Source organism: Canis lupus, chromosome 37, assembly GCF_003254725.2.
Source record: "Canis lupus dingo isolate Sandy chromosome 37, ASM325472v2, whole genome shotgun sequence".
In the NCBI taxonomy this organism is placed as follows: domain Eukaryota; kingdom Metazoa; phylum Chordata; class Mammalia; order Carnivora; family Canidae; genus Canis; species Canis lupus.
In genome coordinates, this window is record NC_064279.1 from 9,072,396 (window position 1) to 9,094,037 (window position 21,642).

The following is a 21,642-nucleotide window of genomic DNA, read 5'->3' on the forward strand; positions in this document are numbered from 1 at the left end:
AAAAGGCTTTGCTTTTCTCCAATCTATGCACATGATTTAAAGTCACAAAGAAATGAAATTATTACCATCTCAATGTACATTAGGAAAGTATATAAACTTACACCCCAAAGCCAATATTAACATTCAATGAGAAACTTCACACTGTCAACATTTTATGTTCTAAGTTGTTGTATTTTAAAGCTTTCTGAATTAAAATCTTTCCAAATAATCTGTTATGCTGTATAGAACAAAATCTTTCTATAAAAAAAAATTTTTAAACCCACCATATGCGGGTTTAAAACTCTTCTTTATCACTTTACTGTTAAGTATTATACGTAGTAGTTATTAAGACAAACTAAAGCCATCTATTTTCAGTTTGAAAAACAACTAGTAAGACCTGTGATATTACTAAATTAAAGCTCAGAAAAAAATGACTAAAGCAGCTCATTGAAACAAATCTATTACTCCTCCTGAAGACTTAATTTTTTCCTTATATCAAATTTATAGTAACTGGTCAAATGTAAATTATAGTCTCAGAAAATAAGAAACGCAACCACTGTTTTACACTAAAGGTATCCCCGGTCAACGAAATTAATATGCTGTAGAAATAAAAACCACACTTGTTTTAAGGAATCACAACTGTTAACAATTACGTTCTAAAATGTTTAGAGACTTCTTTCAATCTAGTGAATTTTAGTAGGTCTTCAGAAAGAAACCAGAATTACAAGTCCAAGTTTCTTCTACGTGCATAAGGCCACTTTGAGAACACATCTCCTCTAAGGATTTCCCAGTTTTTCAATCAAATAGCATCAGCACTTATATCATCTTACACTTGGTTTTGTCGTATTTGCTATATTTTCCTTTCTTATATGCATACACTAAAAGATATTATAAGAAGTCTGAAGTTATTGTTCTGGTCTAAGTCAACATATAAATAAACGCCACTTTTAAAAAGTGGCTCGCAGAGCTATCAAGTTTTCTTTTGCCTCATTAAAGTATATCTTTAAGTCCCTACAATAAAAGATATGTAAGCTGCAATGTAGAGCCAAATAATTTTTTAAACCTTTAAACACTGTGAGAATGAGTGCTTCCCAGGGGAGATGATTAATAGAAGGAACTAAGGCAAACCATCCTGAATGTCTACCATGAAGAAATAATAATAGCAAACCAAGTAAAAATAGAAACGTGTTATTTTATAAAATGTCTGTTGTAACTCTTTAAAAGGGCACGGACATTCAGACTTAAGTCTTTTCCTTTGAAATACATACTATGGCTATTGAGAACATGGGGTTGGAGCTTATCATTAAGTTTTGCCACGGTTTTGCACCATTTCAGGCAGGCTAATATAAAGAATTATGTCAAATAAGCTACTGCTGAAAATATGGAGAGGTGGGGGGAGGAGAAAAACCTCTGGAAGCAAAAAAGATTTAAACTAATGAATGATGGATCCCAAAGACACAAAAAAAAGCTGCATGCCATGTTGAGTTGTGTTATTTTACATGTAGAAAACGACTAAGCCAGTGGCATAAGCCTCAGAACCTTTTAATAATGTTTTAACTTCTTATGTATCTTTACTTTGTAAAAACTCTCCCCCTAACCACTTTTAAAGAAAGTGGTTAAGTGATAAAAATCTACCAAAGCTTTTCTTTAAATAATATCAACATCCTGGAAGAGGTAAACAGCATGCAGCCCTTAAGACCACTCTGCTGTTTTTACCTGTCGTGCCCCATCACCCACCGCAAAGTCACAAATGCACAGGATCTTAAACTTTACAGAAAACGGTGACCTTCAAGCCTCTGCGGGCCTGACACATTCGGCTCATGATTCTTTATCTCCCACTTGAAATGTGGCAGGATATTCCCGGTTTGTTACTAAATTCTCTCGGAGCACTGTCCTAACTACAAAGTAACACCAACACTCTTTGCTCCTGAGCATTAAAAAAAGAAAAAGAAAAAAGAAAAGAAAAGAAAAAGAAACTAGTCCACCAGAGCGATCGCACCTCACAACTTCATCTCTGCAAAACTGATAACTCCGAGGCAAGGCAAAAAGAGTTAAATCGCTAAAAAGCTCTCTAGGAAAATCTAGAAACAGTTAGCTGGCTGTGACATAAACCTGCCAACACCTCAGCACACAGTGGCAAGGTGCCCAAAAAATGCCACCCTCTGGGTAAACCGCTTTCTTGTTTGCAACTCTGGAGGAGGCTCCCAGTTGCAGGGGCGAGGCGGCGGGGGCCTTATCTGGCCACCCGGAGGGGACTTCCTGTAACCCTACACCGCGGCGGCGCCCGGGCCACCTGGACCCCGCCACCCGGGCCCTTCCCGCCGGGCCGGGCCGCGCGCCTCCCCGCTGCGGGCTGTTACCTCCCACGGCCTTGGCCACGGCGCCGTTGGGCCTCCCGCGGGCTCCCATGGGGCTGCCGTTCTGCTCCAGCCGGGCCACCTTCACCGGGGGAGGCCCCTTGACGTCGGGGCTGCCGCTCCGCCGGTCGGGGCTGTCCCGCAGACACGGGCTCTCGCTCCGCCGCTCCATGCTGCTCCGACTCGGAGACAAAGTTCCCACCGGCAGGTCGCAATAAAACGCGCAGGGACCTAGGGAGGGGGCGGGGGGGGAGGGAGGGAGGGGGAGGGGGGAGGGAGGGAGGGACGGGGGAGGGAAAAAAAAAAGAGGGAAAACCGCTCACACACGTGATAGACGTTCAGGCCAGTGGCGGAGCGCGGCACCGCGCAGCCCCCGGGCGTCCTCCCGCCGCCCGAGGCCCCGAGCCCCGGGCCCGGCCGCTCTGCAGGAGGGAGCTCCGGGCGAGGCGGCCCGCTCCCGGGGGCGCGGCTGGCAGCGGCGCCCTCGGGGGACACGGCCTCCCCGCGCGGGAAGCAGTGAACTTCATCCGAAGGCCGTGTCCCCCGCCGAGCAGGGGCTGGGGAAGGATGCACACAGGTCCGCGAGGACCCCGATTAGCCACAGGATGCCCGTGCGCCGAGCGGCGGGGCCGGCGCCAAAGGCCCGGCGTGGGGACCCCCTGAGTCCCCCGCCCCCCTCCAGGGCCGGTCTGCGGACACAGACACGCTTCGCACAACCCCAACCCCAGGTCCACATCGATGAGCACCCGGAGGTACTCCTCCTCCTCACAGCGCTCCCCAGGATAACCTGCATCCCCAGGGCGGGCGCGGGGGGCGGGGGGGAGCTGCCGTCGTTATTATTTTGGAACGTTCTTCTGTTCCTCCCATCCTTATTTGCAAAAGCTCTTCAGTGCAACACACAAAAGCGAAAAAAAAAAAAAAAAAGCATTTAAACGGTTAGGTGAAGGAGCAGCCTTCATCAAGCCCAATTTAAAAATTCCTCCAAAAAGTTTTCCTCTGGGTGTCCTAAGGCTGGCACGCGCGCTCCGGGAACCCGCAGGGGGTCCTCGGCAAACCGCCCCCCCCCCCGGGTCTTTGGGGGGCGGCGGCGGCGGCGGCGGAGGAAACACCTGATGACACGGCACTCACATTGTCACTGACATCCCCGAGAAGCAGGAACCCGCGCAGCCAAGTGCGCTAGGATCCCCGGCGGGCGCGCTCGCCCCGGAGAAGCCGCGCGTCCCGGAGGCAAGGTGGGGGCTGGCCGAGGGGCCGCGCGCGCCCACGGGAGGGCGGCGGGCGGAGGCTCCCCGCACCGCCCGGGCCGCGGGAGGGGGCTCGGCCGGCCCCGGGCTTCCCCGGCCCCCCGAGCCTGCGGTGGGAGTCCTCGCCCCGCGTACTTACTGCTCACGGTCTGTCTGTAACTTGGCTGGCTGAGGCTCTGTCCATGGAGCAAAAGTAGAGAATCCAGGGTGGAAAGTTTCTGGTGCTTTGCCTTGCAGCGCTCTCCTAGTCTTCTCTCCTCCTTCCCCTTGTCCTCTTTCCCAGGTCCTAACGTTTAAGGTCCTGGGTCAGGGTGTCTTCTAGTGCAGAGATGGTTGTTATGATGATGATGGTGATGATGATGATGATGATGATGATGGGAGGGGGGCAGGGGGAGGAGGAGGAGGAGGAGAGGGAAAGGAGGATTCCTCCAAAGGGGCACCCGAGCGAGCGGGGGAGGAGACGGCGGAGGAGGGGAAAAGAGAAAAGGAGGCTGAAAAAGCCTTTTCACACCTTCGGGAAGGAGCCCCGTTCTGGAGAGAAAGGGCTGAGGACGGGGAGGCGGCGGAGGCGGGCCGGGGCTGCCGCTCCGCGGGTCTGCTAGTGGGCGGGCAGGCGCGGCCGGAGCCTCCCTCTGGGCCGGTGTCACCGAGAGCCGAGGCGGCCCGGGGACCCGGGACCGCGCGCGGGAGGAGGCGCGGCGGCCGCCCAAGCCGTCACCTCCAGCCTCTCCCCTCTCGGCCGCCGCCGCCAGCAGCCGGAGCCGGACTCCCCGACCAGCCGCGGAGAGAGATACACTGAGAGGGAGATGATTATTAGTTGCGTTGAGTCATCAGGCAAAGTGAGTCCTTTTGGGTTGTCCTCGGTTTCCGATTTCTCCCCCTCCCCCTTTCCGTCCCCAGATCTAGCGCCTTCAAAATAATAATTTGGGGTGGGGGTAGGGGAAGTCTCTGGGTTATTTCGGGATGGGGGTTGGGGGGGGAAGCTCTAAACCCGAGCCAGACTGGTCCACCGCAGTGGAGGAGGAGAGTGGGGGGCGGGGAGGAGGGCTGGGGAGGTTGCGGGGGGAGGGGGGCCCCGCCTGGCAGGAAATTAAACATCAATCAATCAATCGCTGTGAGCCCGGCGACCCAAACAGCGGCGGGGCTGCGGAGGAGGCAGAGGGGCTGGCGAGGGGCGGGTGGGAAGCAGGGAGGAGGGCGGAGGAGGAAGCGGGGAGTCGGCGGCAGCGCAGCCGCGGGGCGAGGACCGCGCGCGTGGGGCGGCGGAGGAGCGATGGCAGAGGAGCGAGAGCCGCGCGGGGCGGCGGCCGGGCCGGCGGGTGCGGGTGCGGGTGGGTGCGGGTGCGGGTGCGCCCGGGCGCCGCCGGGGCTCGGGTCCGCTCCTCCTCCTCGCGGCGGGTCCGGGGCGCGGCCGCCTCGCCCGGCCCCGAGGCGCACTGGTCCCGGCGCGGGGGCGGCGGCGGCGGCGGCGGCGGCTCGGCGGGCGCGGCTGCCTGGTCTCCCCGGTCTCCCCGCGGAGGCGCAGCCCGACGCGCAGCAGGCGAGCGCGGCTGCCTCGGCTCCCGGTTCTGCTAACTGCGCCGAGTACTTTCGACTTTGGAGATAGGAGGACTATCGCCTCCCCCACCCACCGCCTCCGCCCACCACCCACCACCCACCGCCTCCGCCCCTCCGAGCAACTTTTCCCGGTGCCCGGGAGCTCCCCCTCCGCGCGGAGCCGGCCGTCCGGGGCCCGCCGCGCCGCAGCCCGCGCAGGGAAGGCCGCCGCCCGCGGGCCCGGAACAATGGCCCGCGCGCCCCGGGGGGCAGGGGTGCCGCGGCGCGGACGGGCGAGCGGGCCGCGCGGGGGGCGGGGGGCCTCCCCGGGCGGCGGCCCCGGAGCGCTCGCTGCGCCGCGGGCATCCCGAGCGGCTCCGCCCGGAGGCCGTGGCGCGGAGGCGGGGAGGGCGGCGGGGCTCGCCCGTCCTGCAGCTGCGGGTCTGGGACTCCCGGGACCCCCCGCCTGCCCCGCCCCGCCCCGGCGGCTCAGGCGCTGGGCTCCGAGGACGCGCGGCGTGCGCGGGGACGGCCCGGTGCCCCGTCCCGGGGGAGGCCGCGCGGGGGCGTCCACAGCAGGTCCCGCGAAGGTGCGACTGAGCCACAAACTTTTGCCGACTCCCGCGGCCGCAGCCGCCCGCAGCCCGACTCCAGCCGCGGTGCTCATTTAAGGTGGCGCGGGCAGCAGCCGAGCAGGCCGAGCTGCGGCCGCGCTTTTGTCCCTGAGGTCCCCGCTAGGGCGCCGGACCTCCTTAAAGAAAAGCACGTGGGCAGGGGCCGCGGCCCCCGCGAGGCGCCCGGGGCGCCGGCTCACACTCGCGGTCCTGACCTGTGGCGGGAAAATGAGGCCGCGTCCCCGCGCGCCTGGAGGCCGGCGAAGCCCCTCTGCTGGCGGCGCCTCCAGTCCCCACCGCGCACCGGGTGTCTCTCCCCTAAACCCCCGCACCCGGCGGACTCCCCACCATCGCGCCGCCTGCGCCGCCGGTCCCCCTTAAGAAGCATTGGCTGTACGGCGGCGCCAGAGGGCCAAACTCCATTCGGTTTGGGGAAACGCGCTCCTAGGGTAATGCTGGAAAGCTTGGGCCGGTGTACCGAGAGCGGGGAGCCGCGGCCGCCGGGCGCCCGGAGGTAGGCCGCCGGCCCCCTCGCCGCACCTACCCGGTGGGCGGCGTGCGCGCAGCCGTCCCCTCCAGAGCCCAGGCCTGGGAGGCGGAGGAGCCTCTGGAAGAGAAAGGGTCCCAGAAACTAAACCTGCCCCGGCCTAAGGCTCAGCGCCCCGCTCCCGGAGCAGCCCGCACCCAGGCGCCGCCCACCAAGGTCCAAGGGAGCCCCAGGCGCCCCGGGAGGCGGTCGGAGCCCAGCCGGGAAAGGAAGCCAGCTCCATAGAGAACCTTCGGGGAGCCACCCTGCGAGCTCTGGGCTGCACGTTCTCTTCCCTGTGCTTTTATCCCCCAAACCCCATCTCTCCCTCCAACCTGAACGGACGGGTTAGAGAAAATGCACAATTCGAAGGCGGTGAGAACAAAGTGGCTCGAGTAAACCAACTCGTGGGGGTAGCTAAAAGGTTTTTGGCTGCAAAGAACCAAACTGTAAGTTTGATCAACAAACTTTTTTTTTTTTAATCTGTACTTTCACGTCGGAATGGGAAGGGGGTTTTGCAAAAAAAGCAACTACCACTGTCAAAGTTTGAGCCCGTTTCCAAGATGGGGAGAGCCGCAATTCTTAACAAATATCTTAATCTTAAAAAAAAAAAAAAAAAGAAAAAGAAAAACAAAAAACGATAATAATGCTGTTTCTTTCCTTACCTTGGTGTTGAACTGCAGAATCCTCCTCCGGATCAGTGTCCAGGAACTTAGAAGAAATGGTGCTATTAGGACTTCAGTACTTCTGGAAAAAAAAAAAAAATGCAAATGGTTTAGCCAGGATCTTTCCTGTCTGATTCGTCACTATTATTATATCTGATGATGCGAATGGTTGGAGCGATTCAATCTTAAGTCATTAATGAGCTATTTTATAAACACCACTGTCTGAAGATCTTCATTTACATTTTGCGAAGGATCACTTCGCTAACCTCACATGCTTGTGTCAACAGCATGATTGTGGGACTGCAGTCACACGCTCATAAACAACACAGCGGTATTGTTAATGGGTTAATATTTTATAAAGTGTAAATATTTTATTATGTTTTGAAGGGAGCTATTGATTCTAAATTATTAAACCCCTGAGATGGGCGATTTAAATAAAGTATACAATTTAAGTACAATTAAATGTACTTTGTGGCCAGTTTGTTTTCAGATTCTGCACCCTTTGGAAGATTAATGGATTTTCTCATTATTAGAGTTTCTTCTTTTCCGTTTTTAACAGTGAACAAAACTATCATTTGGGGCAAAAGCACTTAAAATAGGTAAAGGTGAACTGGGCATAAAGGAAGACATCGAAAGCTCTGAGTTATTACCAGAAATGTGTTTTGAATATTTGCAGATTTATGTTTACTTACACATTTTACAAATTTCTTTCGATTTTAAAAAGGGAGAATTCTAGGAAGTTTTGTGATACGTGCCCAGTGAGGGTTTTCTTTTCTTTTTCTTTTTTTTTTTTTACCCCCGTTGAGTTTTGTCCCTAATAAAGGCCTTTTCTGTTTCAAATTACATAAGCTTTCTACTGCATGATTTTTGTATTGACCTTATTTCAACTGAAGTAAGCAATTATTTTCGGCATGCTCAATTTTGACAATAAGAAATTTCAAATAGCATTTTTATCTTTTGCTGAGATTTTCTACTTTTTAAAACCGTAAATAAATTCTGATTCAAAAGTTCTGTTTGGTTTCGTTTTATATTCCTCAAGTGGTTCATTTCCAAACATTTTTAAAACAAAATCACACTCAAGAAAAGAATTGGTTTTAATTACGTTTGTTGTTGTTGGTTTTTTTTCTTCTTCTTCTTTAAAAATAATTTGATCCCAAACGCATTTTTTTATACAGATAGTTTTTGCTCCAGTGCTCAAAGCATAAAGTTCACACTGGGGGACATTTTAATCCTTCAACTTGCTTCTCACTGACGTTTCAGTCGGGAATCTACTAAGACTTTTTCCTCCCTCTCCTCCCCCACCCTCAATTTTTTTTTTCATATGTCATTTAGTCAAAGGTCGCCCGTCTTTCATAATCACACTGAGATTTGTTATTTTAAAAATCAACGGATCTTTACGCGCTGGGCTTAAATATGCATGTTTTTTCTTATTTTCATGTTCTCCCCTTTTCTCTCCATCTCTCGTCAGGCCTTCCTTCTCCTTTTATGGCCTGCACTTTTAATGGCAACATTTCTTGATTTCTCGCCCTGGACACCGAGGTCTCTGCTGTGCTGGCTCTAACGTGTGGCCAACCTTCCTCCCGCGGTGAGCGCGCAGGGCGGCCTAGGCCCGACCGCCCCGGGCGGAGGGGGCTGGGTGCCCGGGCCGGGCCGCCCGAGCCCCGCGGCTGCAGCATCCGTCACCGGGCTCCCTGGATCCCAGGTCTGGCCGCCCGGGCGGAGAGGCCCTCCCGGAGGCGCGCTGCCTCTTAGGGAGCACGCGGAAGCCGAGCGGCCTTTCCCCCGCGCCCTCGCCCTCGCCCTCGCCCTCAGCCCTCTGCGGGCACCGCGGGCGTCGGAAGCCTCCTGCGGCTCCTGGGAACCCACGCAGGCCTGCCTCTCCCCCTCTCCGCGCCCCCGCCCCCCCGCCAGCACCCGGGGCCCGCGCTGCTGGGGGCGAGCGGAGGGCGGGAGGGAATCCTTCCCCTCCAATGAAGCCCACACCACTTCTGGAGCCAATTTCCGCCGCGGACTGTCCGGGGAGAGTCAGGCGACCAACGTGTCCCGGGACCGCAGAACTCGCCCCAGGCGCGGGGGTGGGAGCCGCACGTGCCGAGGGCCCCGAGGGGCGCGCGCCCGCCTCGCCGGCCCGCGGGGTGGGCTCCAGCCCTTGGCGGCTGCTCCGGGGCGTCCGGGGGCACTTACTCCGCCGTCCGCACGCCTCCCTCGTTGGCACCCGAGCCCGTCAAACGCCAACCGCGCCCGGCAAAGCCCTCGACCGGCGGGCTCGCGCGGCAGCCCCGGGGGGCCCTTGGGCGGCGGGGCGGGGCGGGGCGGCGGGGAAGCCGCGGGCCCCTCGGGCAGGGCGGCCGGAGGTCCCGCTCCCACCCTGCGGCCGACGCGCCCCTGCGGCCCCGACGGAGAGAGGCGTCCCGGGGAGGCGGGGGCCCGGCCGGAGCGAGCTGCGCGCCCCGGAGGTCGCGGGGTCGGGGGTCCGACGCCCCGAGGGCGGGAGGGGGCCCGCGGAGGTCGGCCCAGGAGCTGCCTCCGGCGACGGCGCGAGCTCTGCGCCCCGGGGTCCCAGGTGCAGGGGCTGGGAGAGGGCGCCCGCCCCGAGTGCAGAAAGCCAAGGGACACGACCCGGAGGTGAGGGCGTCCCCGTGGCCGGGGTGGAGGTGCCGTCCCCGCGCGCGGCCCCGGGCTGGGAAGCCCAGGAAGGCGGAGGGCCCGCGGGCTCCGAGCGGCACTCGCGACGACACATGACAACGCCCCCAGGCTCCTGGATCCTTCCACTCTTTTCCAGAGTCTAGAGCTAACAGAGCTGGATCTCCTGCAGCATCGCAGGGAGAGGAGGACTGCCCGGCCAAGCTAGCGTGTTTGCTTTTTGTTGCTTTTCTGTTGTTGTTTTGTTTTGTGTTTTGGAATAGAAATCGACTTTAAACGGCCGGTGACCGGGCCGTGGGGGACAGAAAACGAAACGCCCAAGGAGCTGCCGCCGCCCTGCCCCCTCCCCGGGGCTGCGGGGCTCTGAGCGCCGAGTCCCGCTCCCGACCCGCGGCGTCTGCCGTCTCGGAGGCCGCGAGCAAGGAGGGCCGGGCCCGCCCCATCGCTCGGCCCGGGGCCCCCGGGAGCGGCGAGGAGCCCCGCGCCCTCGACTCATCCCAACGGCCCCGCCGCCTGGAGCCCGGGTCACTGCCCGGGTCCCCCGACCGGAGACGAGCCGCCCGCTCCCGACAGCGCCACCGCGTGGGCTGCGACCGAAACCCGCGGCGTCCCGGAGCCGGGCCCTCGGCGTCGCCTGGTCGCGGGCGCAGGGCGCGGCGGGGGATGGGCAGGTGCGGGCCCGGCTCAGCCCCGACCACCCTAGGACCTCGAGCAGGACCTCGGCGGCGGCCCGACCCCCGGGAGCGGACGCATACCTGGCAGGTCCAGGCCGGAGCCCACGCGGCGGGCAGGGCCGCCCGCGCCGAAGTCCGCGCACCCGCCGCCGCGCCGAGGCGGCCCAGCTCCCGCGGCTCCCGCGGCTCCCGCGGCTCCCGCGGCTCCAGCAGCTCCCGCAGCGGTCGGCGCCCCTGGGCCGCGCGGGCGAGCGGCGGGAAAGCCGGCTGCGCGCCCCGCGGTGCCCCGGCCCGGGCGGCCCAGGCCCCTGTGGAGCGATGGGGAGCCCCGAGGGTGTCCTTCCCGGCCCGTGACAGCTGGACCCCGGGGGGGGGGGGTCGCTTCTCCCCCGCCCCGCGCGCCTCGGGGCCCCGCCGCCAAGCCCCGCGGAGCCGGGCATCACCTGGAGCTGGCCCGGCGCGACGTCACCATCGCGAGCCCCCGTGTCGGGCTCAGGGGACCTCCGTGGGCCGGCCGGGGCTTCCCTTTAATAAATGCAACTGTTGACACGCGCACACGCACACACACACACTTGGGGACCATCCGCCGCGGACAGGGACAACGACCCAGAAAGGTGTGGATCCACCTGGTGCCCATCCAACTACAGAACTCCTAGCCCCACGCAGCACCGAGGCTCGGGCCTGAGCGCTCACGCCCGGCGGCCACCGGTCACAGCCCCGCAGGTCGCCGGCCCCGCGGCCGAGCAGGGCGCTCCCGCCGGGGCCCGGGGAGCCCGGCCGTGCCCGCGCGGAGCAGTTCTGGCGCCCACTGTCCGCCCGGCCTGCTCGCCCGCACCCCGGCCTGGGCCCCGACCTGCTGGCTTCTAAATCTAATGCCCGTAGGCCGCGCGGGGCTGTCCCCAAGCGCGCCAGGCCCGGCACGCGTGCCAAGTGGCTCACCTTGGCTCGCTGCGCCTGCCTTTGCCCCCGGGGCCCGGGGCCTGCGGGCGCGAGGCGGCGGGTCGGGACGCGGACGCCGTCTGCTCACCTCCAGGAGCCGGCAGCGGGTGCCTGCGGCGTCGCTCGTCCAGCCCCGAGGCTGATTTAAATAACTAATAAGCTCAGAGAAATTTTACGAGGGGAACTTTTCCTTTTAGTATCAATAAAGCCTAGTAATTGGGTTCGTTGGTTACCTAAGCTCGAGTTTCCTAGTCTGTCTCTCCTTCTCTCTCTCTCTCTCTCTCTCATTCAGAAGCAACGTTAAAAAAAAAAAAAAAAAAAAAAAAAAAACGGCAACTGTGTGTGCGTTTGTGTGGAGTGTGCAAGTGTGAGTATGTGAAAGAAGTTGTTGGTTTCAAAAGTCCTTCTTAGCTGGAGAACAATGGTCATTGTCGATAGGTGGTGAAGAGTTTTGAAAGGTGAACTGCTGTTATTTCGGAAGAGAAAAATGTGGACAACAATTCAAGTCTCACAACACAAGTACAAAACGAGGGAGGGAGGTTTCTGAAGATTTTTTTTTCCCCTTTGGATGTGACAAAGACATTTGCAATGCTTCCCTAATAGTTTGCATTTTAATTGACTTTTACTACATTTTGACTTCAACTCCTGGATGGTCGTGTTATCTGTTTTTTTCAGTAAAGACTTCTCTACCATCATGCGCTCTAAATTTTTGCTTGAATGTTCTAATCTTTTTGAAAGCATGTTCTTAGTCATAAAGAATTTTTCCACCTGGGAACCATGCCTCAACTTAAAAATATAAAAGACCTTTCATGAATAATAACGGCAAATAGCCCATTCGTTTGTGTCCACGGAATTGTTGGCGCCTATACAAAATCTCAAAAATCTAAAGGCAATCTAAGCATGTTTCTCTCCAATCACATATATATGTGTGTATATATACATATATATATGTTTTCATTTTCTGTATGGAAGTAAAAAAAATTTTTAAAAGACTTTTTCAAAAAGCATTATGCTAAAATTTAACTGAACTTAAATTCCCCACCAGATACAACATAACTAGTGCCTGCCAACGTCAGCCTAACGAAATGAAGAGTATTTCTGAATCAGATTACTGTTGGGGTCAGAAGCTAGTCAATGAAAAGCAATGAGAATCCAAGTTTGCAAACCATGGAGGGTGGAGGAGGCAGCTCCCCAAGTTCCCAGCAACACACCCAAACCTGTGCTGTGCGCTCAGAGCTTCAGTGTTTACACATTATGGAGAACTTCTCCTTTTCACTTTTAGTTAGAAAATCCACGAACTCCCCCTTAGTTCGCCTTCTTGTTTCAGGCTGTGAGACCCCGAGTCAGCTTGAGGGTTGCTTTGTGCCGAGTCCAGGAGGCCCAGAGTGACTGGGAGACAGACCCAGCCCTGGGCACGTTCGGGGCCCAGAAGGGCGTCTTGCGGGCCCTGCCCGGGGGCCACTGCCCCCAGCTCTCCCCGCACCCTCGGCCGGTGGCACCAGAGCCCCTGAGCCTCTTCCAGCTTCTGCAGATCGCACCACGGTGTCGGCACTTGGCTGAAGAGGGAGTGAACCTTGAGCTACGGTGTATACGCCCCGTTTCCCCGCTTCCCAAGAGGGTGACAGCCAACTTCCCTTCCCATCTGCTCCTGCTCTGGCCCGGGGCCCACCCATGCCCTCCAGTGTCGGCCGCCGGGCGCCCAGCGCCCCACGTCCTGGCTGCGCACTAAGGGCACTCACCGCGGCGGCCCTGGTCCCCCTCGCTGCCCAGGTTAAGGGAGGACGTGTCTCTCGGCGCTGTCCTCCGGGTGCCAGAAGTCGAGAAGAGTGGCAGAGAAAGATGGAAGGATTGGGAAGGAAAGGGCAGAGCTGAGCGGGGGTAACTCAGAGCCTCAGCCTCCCCAGACAACCTGGGGGCTCCCCTTCCCCCCCACCCTGGTCTGCGGGTCCCCACAGAGCTGCTCCATCAACCAGGTTCTCCTCTGGCTTTTAAGGTTCTCCCTCCCATCCCATACCTTCTGGTTGTTTAGAGTTTGGGTTTCGGTTAAGCTGTTTCCTATGGTCAGTCGTGGAAGTTCCACTTTTTTTCTTTGCCTCATTTACACTCCTTTCTTTAAAGAGCATCCTCAAGCCTAGCTTATGCCAGCCCCTGTGCCATGTCCCAGGGCCCTATGTGCCTGAGGAGAAGTGATTTGTCTGTTTACAGCAGGTTTAATTAAGACGGTTATGTGCCGTGAACTCTTTGGGCCCCAATCAATGCATTTTGATTTGGAAAGTCAAATAGAATCACATCTTACACTTGTGGGGCCCCGGTTGGCCGCTCAGGCTGGAGATAGACACTGCTGTCATCTACTCCGGCCTCACTGGACCTGAATGGGTCTCTCCCACAAAGCCTGTCACCCTGCTTGTCCCCACGATCCCCAGTTGAGTCTTCCGGCAAGACCAAGGCCTTCCTGGTCAGGGCAAGAAAGGCTGACTGTCCAGAGCAGTCCTGATGCCCTTTAACTGAGGAGCGAGGGGCTGGACTTCTGTGGATCCCACTTCCAGGCTACCAAAGCACTCCCCAGCCCCAGGCCCCAGTCCTCCCCGCCCTCGCCCCAACCTCGCAGAGAAAGCCTGGGAGGCAAGACTTTCCTTTACCCCGACCTCTGTCCAGTATCCTACCCTCCCCCCCAGCTCTCTGACCTAGGTGTTGGGCTGCTGCAGAAGCCTTTTTCTAATTTGTCATCATCAGAAACCTCAGACAATTGGAGTGTAAAACTGTAAGGGCTTCCAAAGACATGAGGGCTGCAGGCGTTCAATAGAAGGGGTTGGAGGGGGGCGCTGAGAATCGGGGACAGGGACTTGGGACAGACGTCCCAAGTTGCTCTCCTGAGCTTTCCTCCCTCTGCAGCCTGACCGCACTAGCCTGAGCAGTGATCCCTTCCCTCCTCTCTCCTTCCTTCTACCCCCACCCAAACACCCCCCTCACCGGAATATCCCGCCACATCATCAGCCCTCAAAAAGGAAAGGGGGCCAGAGTGTCAAAGGTCGCTCAGCCTCCTCCCCTCCTCTGACGTTGTCCAGCTACCCAGGACTCAGGGGCCAGAGCCCTGGGTTGCTTGTGGTAGGACTCATGACGCCTGTATGGGGTGTGTGAGCCTCTTCTGCTGCTCTCCAGCGGCTAAGTCCAGCCCCCAGCGATGCTGGACCCCGCGTTCCTGCCACCCCTGCGGTTCTGACCCCCGGAAAGCTGCGGACCTGCCACTAAGCTCATCATACCATCTATAATCGATCCCCCGGTTTTCAATAGATTTGGGATCCAACAAGGGTAACCAGTAGATAGATAGGATTGGGGGGGCTTGAAACACTCTGAGCACGTCTGGGGGGGCAGGGGGCGTCTCATAGGGGTTGTCCTGAGAGCTGCTGGGAGCAGTCGCTGAGGGTTCCAGGGTTCGAGGGGTCAACTTTGGCGGGCTGTATGCGCTAGGGCTCCCAGGGAAAACCCCCTCCTTGGCCTCCCGCAAGCCCGGCAGGAGGATTAGGTCCGAGGGTGGCCTTTTAGGGGCCTTTTTTAAAATTCTGCGTTTACTTCTGTAAAGGACTCCTCCCGGTTCTAGATGGGTGCAGCGGCTGGCCTGAGTAGCCTCTGAGTCGCCCCTCCCCCGCCGTGTCAGGCAGCCGCGGGTGACAGTCTGGCATAAGCTCTGGTGACGCCTCCTGGCAGGGCTTTGGGCCTCGGCGTCCAACTGAGGCCCAGGAACCCCCATGGTGCGTGCATCCTGCCTGGGGTGTCTGTGCGCGCCTGGGGGTGTGGGGAGCGTGGGGCGGCCGCGCCTTCCCGCTGGGGCTGAGCGTGCACGCCGCGGATGAATCCTGAACCAGCTGCAGAGCAGAGGGGTCGAAGAAACAGGCATCTCCACCGAAGGGGCTGCAGGCAGCTCGGCTGACTGCCCCCCCCCCCCAACCGCGCGGCGCGAGGTGGCCCGGGAGCCCCGCCAGGAGCCCCCGCCCCTCAGGCGGAGCTCGGGTCCTGGCAATCTCTGCACTTTGTCATCACGCCCCAGTATTTGACATTCGCAATTATCTGCAAATACCCTGATCGGTTTGTATATGAAACACTTTTTTTCCTGCCTTAAGGTTGGAATCTGGTAAGTTTCAGACAAGTGGTTGCGGGGGGGAGGGGACCCGGGGGACCGCGGGGGGACCGGCCCGGTGAACCCGGCTCGGCTAGGTGGGCGACGAGGAGGGACGGATCTGCGGGCCGCCCCCTCTTCCCCCGGCCCTAATCAGATGCAAGGCCACACGGAGCTCAGGAAGGGCCAAGGCCGAGACCCTCGGGTCCTCTTTGGAAAGGGGCGCCCCCTAATCCCCGTGGGAGAAAAGGTGAGGGGAGAGTGGAGATCCCACCGTGGCCAGCCCAGGGGTTAATCATCTGGATAATCGGGAAAGGGCGCTGCCCGGCCTGGTCGCTGTCACCGAGAGTGTCAGTCACCAGCTCTCGACCCGCCGCAGAAATTACCTGCTCCAAGAGACATCCCACGGAGCCCTCCGCTCTGAGCTGTCCCCGCCCGCTGTCTGCGGGAAGCAAACCGCGCCCTCGTTCAAAAGAAGCGGATGCCCCTTTGACCCTCCTCCTCCCCCAGACGGTTCCCAAATCCAGAAGGGCAGTGCCAGCTCGGGATCGCTCCCAACTCCTACAGCGCAGCTCCAGCTTCCGGGCTACCTGCCTATTACACAGTCCGTCTACCAAAAGGAAAAAAAAAGTGGTGGTGGAGGCGAGGTAGGATAAAGGAGTGAAATTACGTGTCTGCTTTTTCTGCTGCTTTAGGAGCCTGATCCTGGCCCCTGGCTCATCCGAAGGGCCTCGAGCCCACACACTGGGAGGCCAGCGCTTCCTGGCGGGGGTGCGGTGCACACAGCCTGGGTGCTCCGGGGCTCCCCGTCTTGCTGGCCACCAAGCCCAGCTACTTTTGCTACGGGGACCCCAGTAACTTGAGAAACACCAAAACGTCCAGGGAAGCCTCCTCGCCTCTCACTCAAGTTGCGGCTCTGCTGCAGACACTGGGCTAAGCTGCTTCTCACACATGATCACTCACATTTTCGGGGAAAGTGGGAGGAGGAGCAGGTTAGAGAAAGGTGAGTGGGTGGGGGATACTGCAACACCTTTAAGAAAAATCTGGGAGGAGGGGGGACTGGTTATAAATCCACCTTTGTAAGAGCCCAACTGCCAAAAAGCACTGGTATTTTCTGGAATGGAAAACAGAAGACAGAAGCAGGTCGGAAACGAATCCCTCCATCCCTCACCTCCCTCCCTCGCCCTCCCAGCGCCCCCAGCCCAATTCGCCCCGACTGGGAACCCACGGGGTGCTGAACAGACGTCAGCTCTCTCTGCTCCTGCTCAGTCCCCGCGGGCAAGGAAGCGCCAGCGGCTGGAGAAGGTGGTTTCGGTCTCCCGTGGGTGCCCCTGACCCGAGGGGGCACCACACAGCCGAGGCAGCTGAGGTCGCAGCCGAAGTCACCTTCTCTCCGCACAGGTGATAACCATTGCGCCCAAGGCCCAAGGGAAGCAGCCTGCGACGCCCACCTCTCCCTCCTTTCCCCGGACCCCTTGGGATTCGGTCTGAGATGAGGCGGGCGCAGGACACCCACAGGGGCCCCTAGATTAGGCCCGGCTGTGGATGCGAAGACTGGGCCCAGGGGCCTCAGGCTGCACCAAGCATGTGGGTGTCCGCCTGGGTCAGGGGTGGGTCAGGACCTCAGAGGAGCAAGGGGCTGGGGTGACCCCCACTGCACCTCGTGCTACCTCCAGGACCGCCCTTGGCCTGCGGAGAAGGCAAAGCAGGGATGCTCCGTGACGGGTCAAACCTTCACCACTGCATAGTCCGTTTTTTCCCCCATCATGTCCTTATTATCTTTGTTAGACGGGTGTACGACTGCTCTCTTCCAACAGCTTAGTCTACGGAAAAACGCCCCGAGGGTTGGACGAGACTTTGCAGATTTGGCCTCCTGGGGGACGCTCTTAGCTCTTGGGTGGTCAGCTCCCTGCGCACTCTCCGCCCACAAGCACCGGGGACAGAGCCCACCTGGGCAGGACTGGTGGCTGTTAGGGCCCAGGAGAGTCCCCGTCGCCCCAACCCCGCACGCTCGAGCTCTGGGCGGCGCGCACCCCGAAACCAGCGGGCGTCCCTGTGCACGTGCAAGCATCCTCCCACTTCGACCCCAATTCGCCCCGCGTCCATCACCCCAAACGGCTTTGCCTTCGGGTCTCTCCTGGGACCCAAGGTCCCGGGCCCCAAGTCCCGGAGACGCGGGCCGGAGGCTGGAGGACTCCTTGCTCACCTTGACTTGAGACACTCGAAGGCCCAGTTTAACTACCGGTTGTATGGGGGCCGCTGGGGGCACAGTGGCTGCGCCGCGCAGAGGCGCTCGCTCCCGGGGTCCGGGTCTCCAAGGGCATCTGGAGTCGGGCTACACCTACACCGTCCTGACTACCTGCAGCGCGCAGGTCCCAGGCGGGGAAAGGGCGCCGCGTAACCGGACGACCGGTTACCTCTCCCGGGATCGGCCCTGACTTTGTTGGTAACTTAAGAAGCGCCTCTGAACTCGGGGAGCACCTCCCTGCACAGTCCCCCACCCCCTTCCTTCCCAGGCCTCGAATCTCACCATCCTGCCCCCCATCCCCCACCCCCCGCCCCGCCCGTTAGAGACGCGCGGCGGGCGCTCGGGTGGCGGAGCCGCCGTTGCAGATGTTTATTCGCAGCTAATTGCTTTTGCAGGAAAATGCTCGTTCCCCGGGCCGAGCGCTTCCGCCGCGCGCTGATCCCACCCGCCAAGCCCCGAAGGAGCCGGCGGCGCAGCGGCCCAGGCCCGGCCCCAGCACTGCTCCGGACTCCCGGTAGGGGGAGCCTCCCCGGGCTCGGGGCCAGCCCGGGTCCCGGCCTCCCCGCTCGGCCTCGCAGCCCGCGCGGCCGCCTCTCCACCTGCCCGTGGGGGAAGGGAGCCCCGCGCCGAGCCTGCCCCCATCCCTGGCTGCTGCACCGCAGAGAAGACAGACACGACCGAAGTGCATTCTTGAGGTCCAAATATAGGTAGGGAAATTTGTAGGTGAGCTCACCTACATAGCCAACGGGACGAAAAATATAGCACTTTCGGTGGCTAAGAACTGCTCTTGGTTCCACACATTTTGAGCCTCATTTTAAGAATTCTAAGTGATCTAATTAATCCCTTCTCATTGCGTCTCCAAGTTGCCCAAGCAGCTGATTTAGCTGGCCCCAGGACCAAGCAGCAGCTCAGAAGAGACCTGCTGGCCCTCCTGCAGTAACCTCATCCACCGACTCTCTCCCTTCTGATTCCTTATGCTTTAGGAGCGGCTCAGAAGCTTTCATTTTAGGATATGACCAATGTTCAGAGAACAACCCAAATTCAGGGTGAAGGGGAAAGAAGTCAGCCACACTGTGAACCCACAGATCACTCTACTGTGCCCCGTGTGGTCGAACACCTGAGCTCGAGGGGCCAGAGAATTCCTGGAGGATACTCCGCAGATAAAACCTGCAAGCTCCCCTTCTGCAAAAAGCCATCCTTCCCGCAGGAATCCACAGCGCAGAAGAGCTCTCATAAGGCCAAGTCATCAAGAGCTCTTCAGAGAGAATTGCATAAGCAAAGAATTTCACACTTGGAAGGAAACTTAAAGACCACTTAGTCTAATGGTTGTGGTTTACTGGTGAGGAGCTTGAGCTCAGTAGACGGGAGGCAGATTCACACTCCAGGTGAGAAAATCCCTGAATGCGGAGTTGAGCCTCCAACTCTCCTCTTTTGACCCTCAGTCCAGGACTGTTTGGACCGCAGGACACCAGAAATGCATTTTACTGTTGTTGCTATCCCGGTAATTACGAATATATTTCCACATAGTTTAGAGTGCTTAGTAAGACATACTTCTTTCATAATATTGCAACAATAGCAAAATCTGCAAGGTCTGTGTGAAAAGAATATTACAGTTGGTTCAAGGGACGCTGAATTTTGGAAGTGAAGTTGCATATAGCATTGAGGCATTTGGGGGAGAGACTAAACAAAAGTGGTTGTATTGTTTTATCCCAATTTAAGAACATGCAATATATGCAAATATATGAATAAATGAACAAAACAGTACAAAAAACCCAGGATCGTGGTATTATAAAGCATTCTTTATTTTTTAAAGGCATTCTTCTAAGTTGTGTGGTTTTTCTCCAAAAATCAGAGCTATTTTAGTGCATATAAGCATTTGTTTTATAGGGTTTTTTTTTTTTTTGTTTATAGGTTTTTAAAGTATTGAATTCTGATGCCATTTTTAAGGACCAAAGACAAATAATATATACATTTCTAAAATCAGATTTAAAAAAATAAAAATCTAATTTCTAAAAAGTAGAGTTAGCCACAATGGGGGAAATTTTTTTGAATAAAATATTATAGGATAAACCTATAAGAAAACACTCTACTGCGTGTCTAATAAACCCTGAGGTATAAATGATATTCTATCATTTTCTCCACAACTACTTTATTTTTTTGATAAGGTCAACACAAAAATTGTCATTTACAAGGACACTCCACTATTCCTTTTTTGTACCTGGTTCAAAAGGGCAAAGACATACATTATCAAATGGAAATGTCTCAGTCTCTTTCCGTAACTAATGTCTGATCTTTAGCAAATGGCGCTGTGATGTCATTGAAATGGGTATTGGACAAGGTACCAATTGATTTATTGATTTCCCTTCTTCAAAGTCCACTGGGAATTGGGGAGAAAGAAAAACATAGGTTGGCTGAAATGTGCATTACTTATACTATCATACACACGCGAAAATTTATTTGGTTGATAAAATTGACAACTGAGAAGCACTGCTTACAGAAATTCATAAAGGAATGACGTGGAGGCCACGCAGTTGATCAACCTGCTTCTCCCCCATCCTGTCATTGTATTTGCCCGTCGGATTTCAACCTTATAGAAGTCAAAAAAGACCAAGTTTTCAGCTAGCCTATACACAACAATGGGAGCAGGAGGAAAAAAAGGAGGCTGGGGCGGGGCAGGAAACAGAATAGGCACATTTGCTTCCAAAGGCAACCCCATAAATCCTGCTCCAGGGCCCTGACAGCTTGGCAGTGTTCCTGAAGACTGGCACTCGATGGGGATCTCACCAGGGGTCTCGGTGGTCTGTGGGCTGGAGTGACCTCCCACCCAGGACCGGCCTTCCTGCGGCCTACACCTGTGACGGGTTACAGAGCCTACAGCCAACCCAGGACAATAAAGAGAATAAGGCTGCTCTGAGTGTCTTTCGTTTCTTAGGAGAGGATTTCAAAGCCAGGCTCCTTTCAGCCTTAATCACTGAATAGATTTTTGAGGAGAAAGACTTTTACTCTGAGTCCTGTTAAAAATGCCAATGCAATCGCCTGGAGAAACTCTACATTGTAACATCTGCCTAGGAATTACTACACACAACAGTATCTACAGCAAAGCTGAAAATAAATGAATAAAAACAAACCTCAGACTTCCACTCCCCTGGCATTCCCTATGGGCGAGCTGCATTGAGTAACAGCGAAGATTTACTCGAATGCATCCTAAACACGCTGCATATTAGCTACTTTGTCTTTCCTGTTCCTTCCCCCTGCTTTAAGAAAAATGGAACATCTTTGCCTTCCAGAGCTTTCTCTTCCTTTAGCTCAATCCTCTGGGTTTAGCACCACCATCTAGGAAATCCCTGCTGGTTAAGGTGAGTTGACTTTGGTTTGTGCCCATGGGAGTAGGAGGAAGGATAGGGTGGAGCGAGTTTCTCTTGCTCACCACTCCAGAAGAGGGGTGTGCTTCAAGCTCTCTACTCATGCCCCCCTCCCGCCCCTGCCCAAGCTGGATCCTCGGAGAAGGCTGGTGTCAAAGAGATGTTGGGTGTGGGAGTATGATGGAGAGAAAAGTAGAACCATGACAACTTTTAAGGAGGTTAGGCCAGTGTGTGCTTGGACCTGGTGCAGAAAATGCTTTTAAAAATAAACACATAAATGTATTTAAACAATAGTATTCATCTTCTTGCAGTCATAAGTTTAATAACCATAAAAAATTCTTAAAAATCTGTAAATATTGGGGAAGGGAGGTGAAGTAGTGTGCTTCAGAGCTTTAAGCCTACAGGGTAAGTCAATTCTGCCTTTGTCACTTACTAGCAGTGAAACCTGGAGGAGGTTAACTCACCTTTCTGAACTTCATTTTCCCTGTCAAATAGGCATAATAGCAACAGCCATCCCATAAAACTGAGGAGTAAACGAAATACTACATGTAAGTTGCTTAAGACAGTTCCTGCAACAACTGAACAACTTGAAAAATGTTCACTATATTATGTTAGAATTGCTGATCCAATTGAGAGAGACTCAATTCATATTGCAGATCACTGAATGGGAACGAGGAGTTGAAGCTTGGATCGCATTATTCTCCTAGATCCATTTCTTAAGACAAAATAACTCAGGGTGGG

The 21,642-nt window shown here is 56.4% G+C and overlaps 2 protein-coding genes across 7 annotated transcripts in view; one reads left to right on the forward strand and one right to left on the reverse strand.

The window, feature by feature from the left end:
• Nucleotides 1-21,642, reverse strand: part of SATB2 (SATB homeobox 2) — a 288,684-nt gene that overhangs the window by 178,699 nt on the left and 88,343 nt on the right. Inside the window, exons 1-3 of one of the 6 annotated variants that reach the window (XM_049106487.1) lie at nucleotides 11,178-11,294; nucleotides 6,922-7,003; nucleotides 2,340-2,567 (exon numbers count right to left, since the gene is read on the reverse strand). In XM_049106487.1, the coding sequence (XP_048962444.1) occupies nucleotides 2,340-2,508 (169 nt within the window). In that variant the 5' untranslated portion in view covers nucleotides 2,509-2,567; nucleotides 6,922-7,003; nucleotides 11,178-11,294. Of the gene's footprint in view, nucleotides 1-2,339; nucleotides 2,568-3,719; nucleotides 3,899-4,091; nucleotides 4,222-6,921; nucleotides 7,004-11,177; nucleotides 11,295-21,642 lie in introns of those variants that run through there. The other 5 variants (XM_025441727.3, XM_049106484.1, XM_049106485.1 and 2 more) reach the window with 5 other exon arrangements.
• On the forward strand, nucleotides 2,942-12,906 carry LOC125754470 (collagen alpha-1(I) chain-like). Its single transcript, XM_049106446.1, has 7 exons — nucleotides 2,942-3,088; nucleotides 3,486-3,692; nucleotides 5,187-6,244; nucleotides 8,512-9,546; nucleotides 9,870-10,743; nucleotides 11,121-11,315; nucleotides 12,505-12,906. Exons 1-7 carry the CDS (start codon nucleotides 2,942-2,944, stop codon nucleotides 12,904-12,906), a joined length of 3,918 nt encoding a protein of 1,305 aa, XP_048962403.1.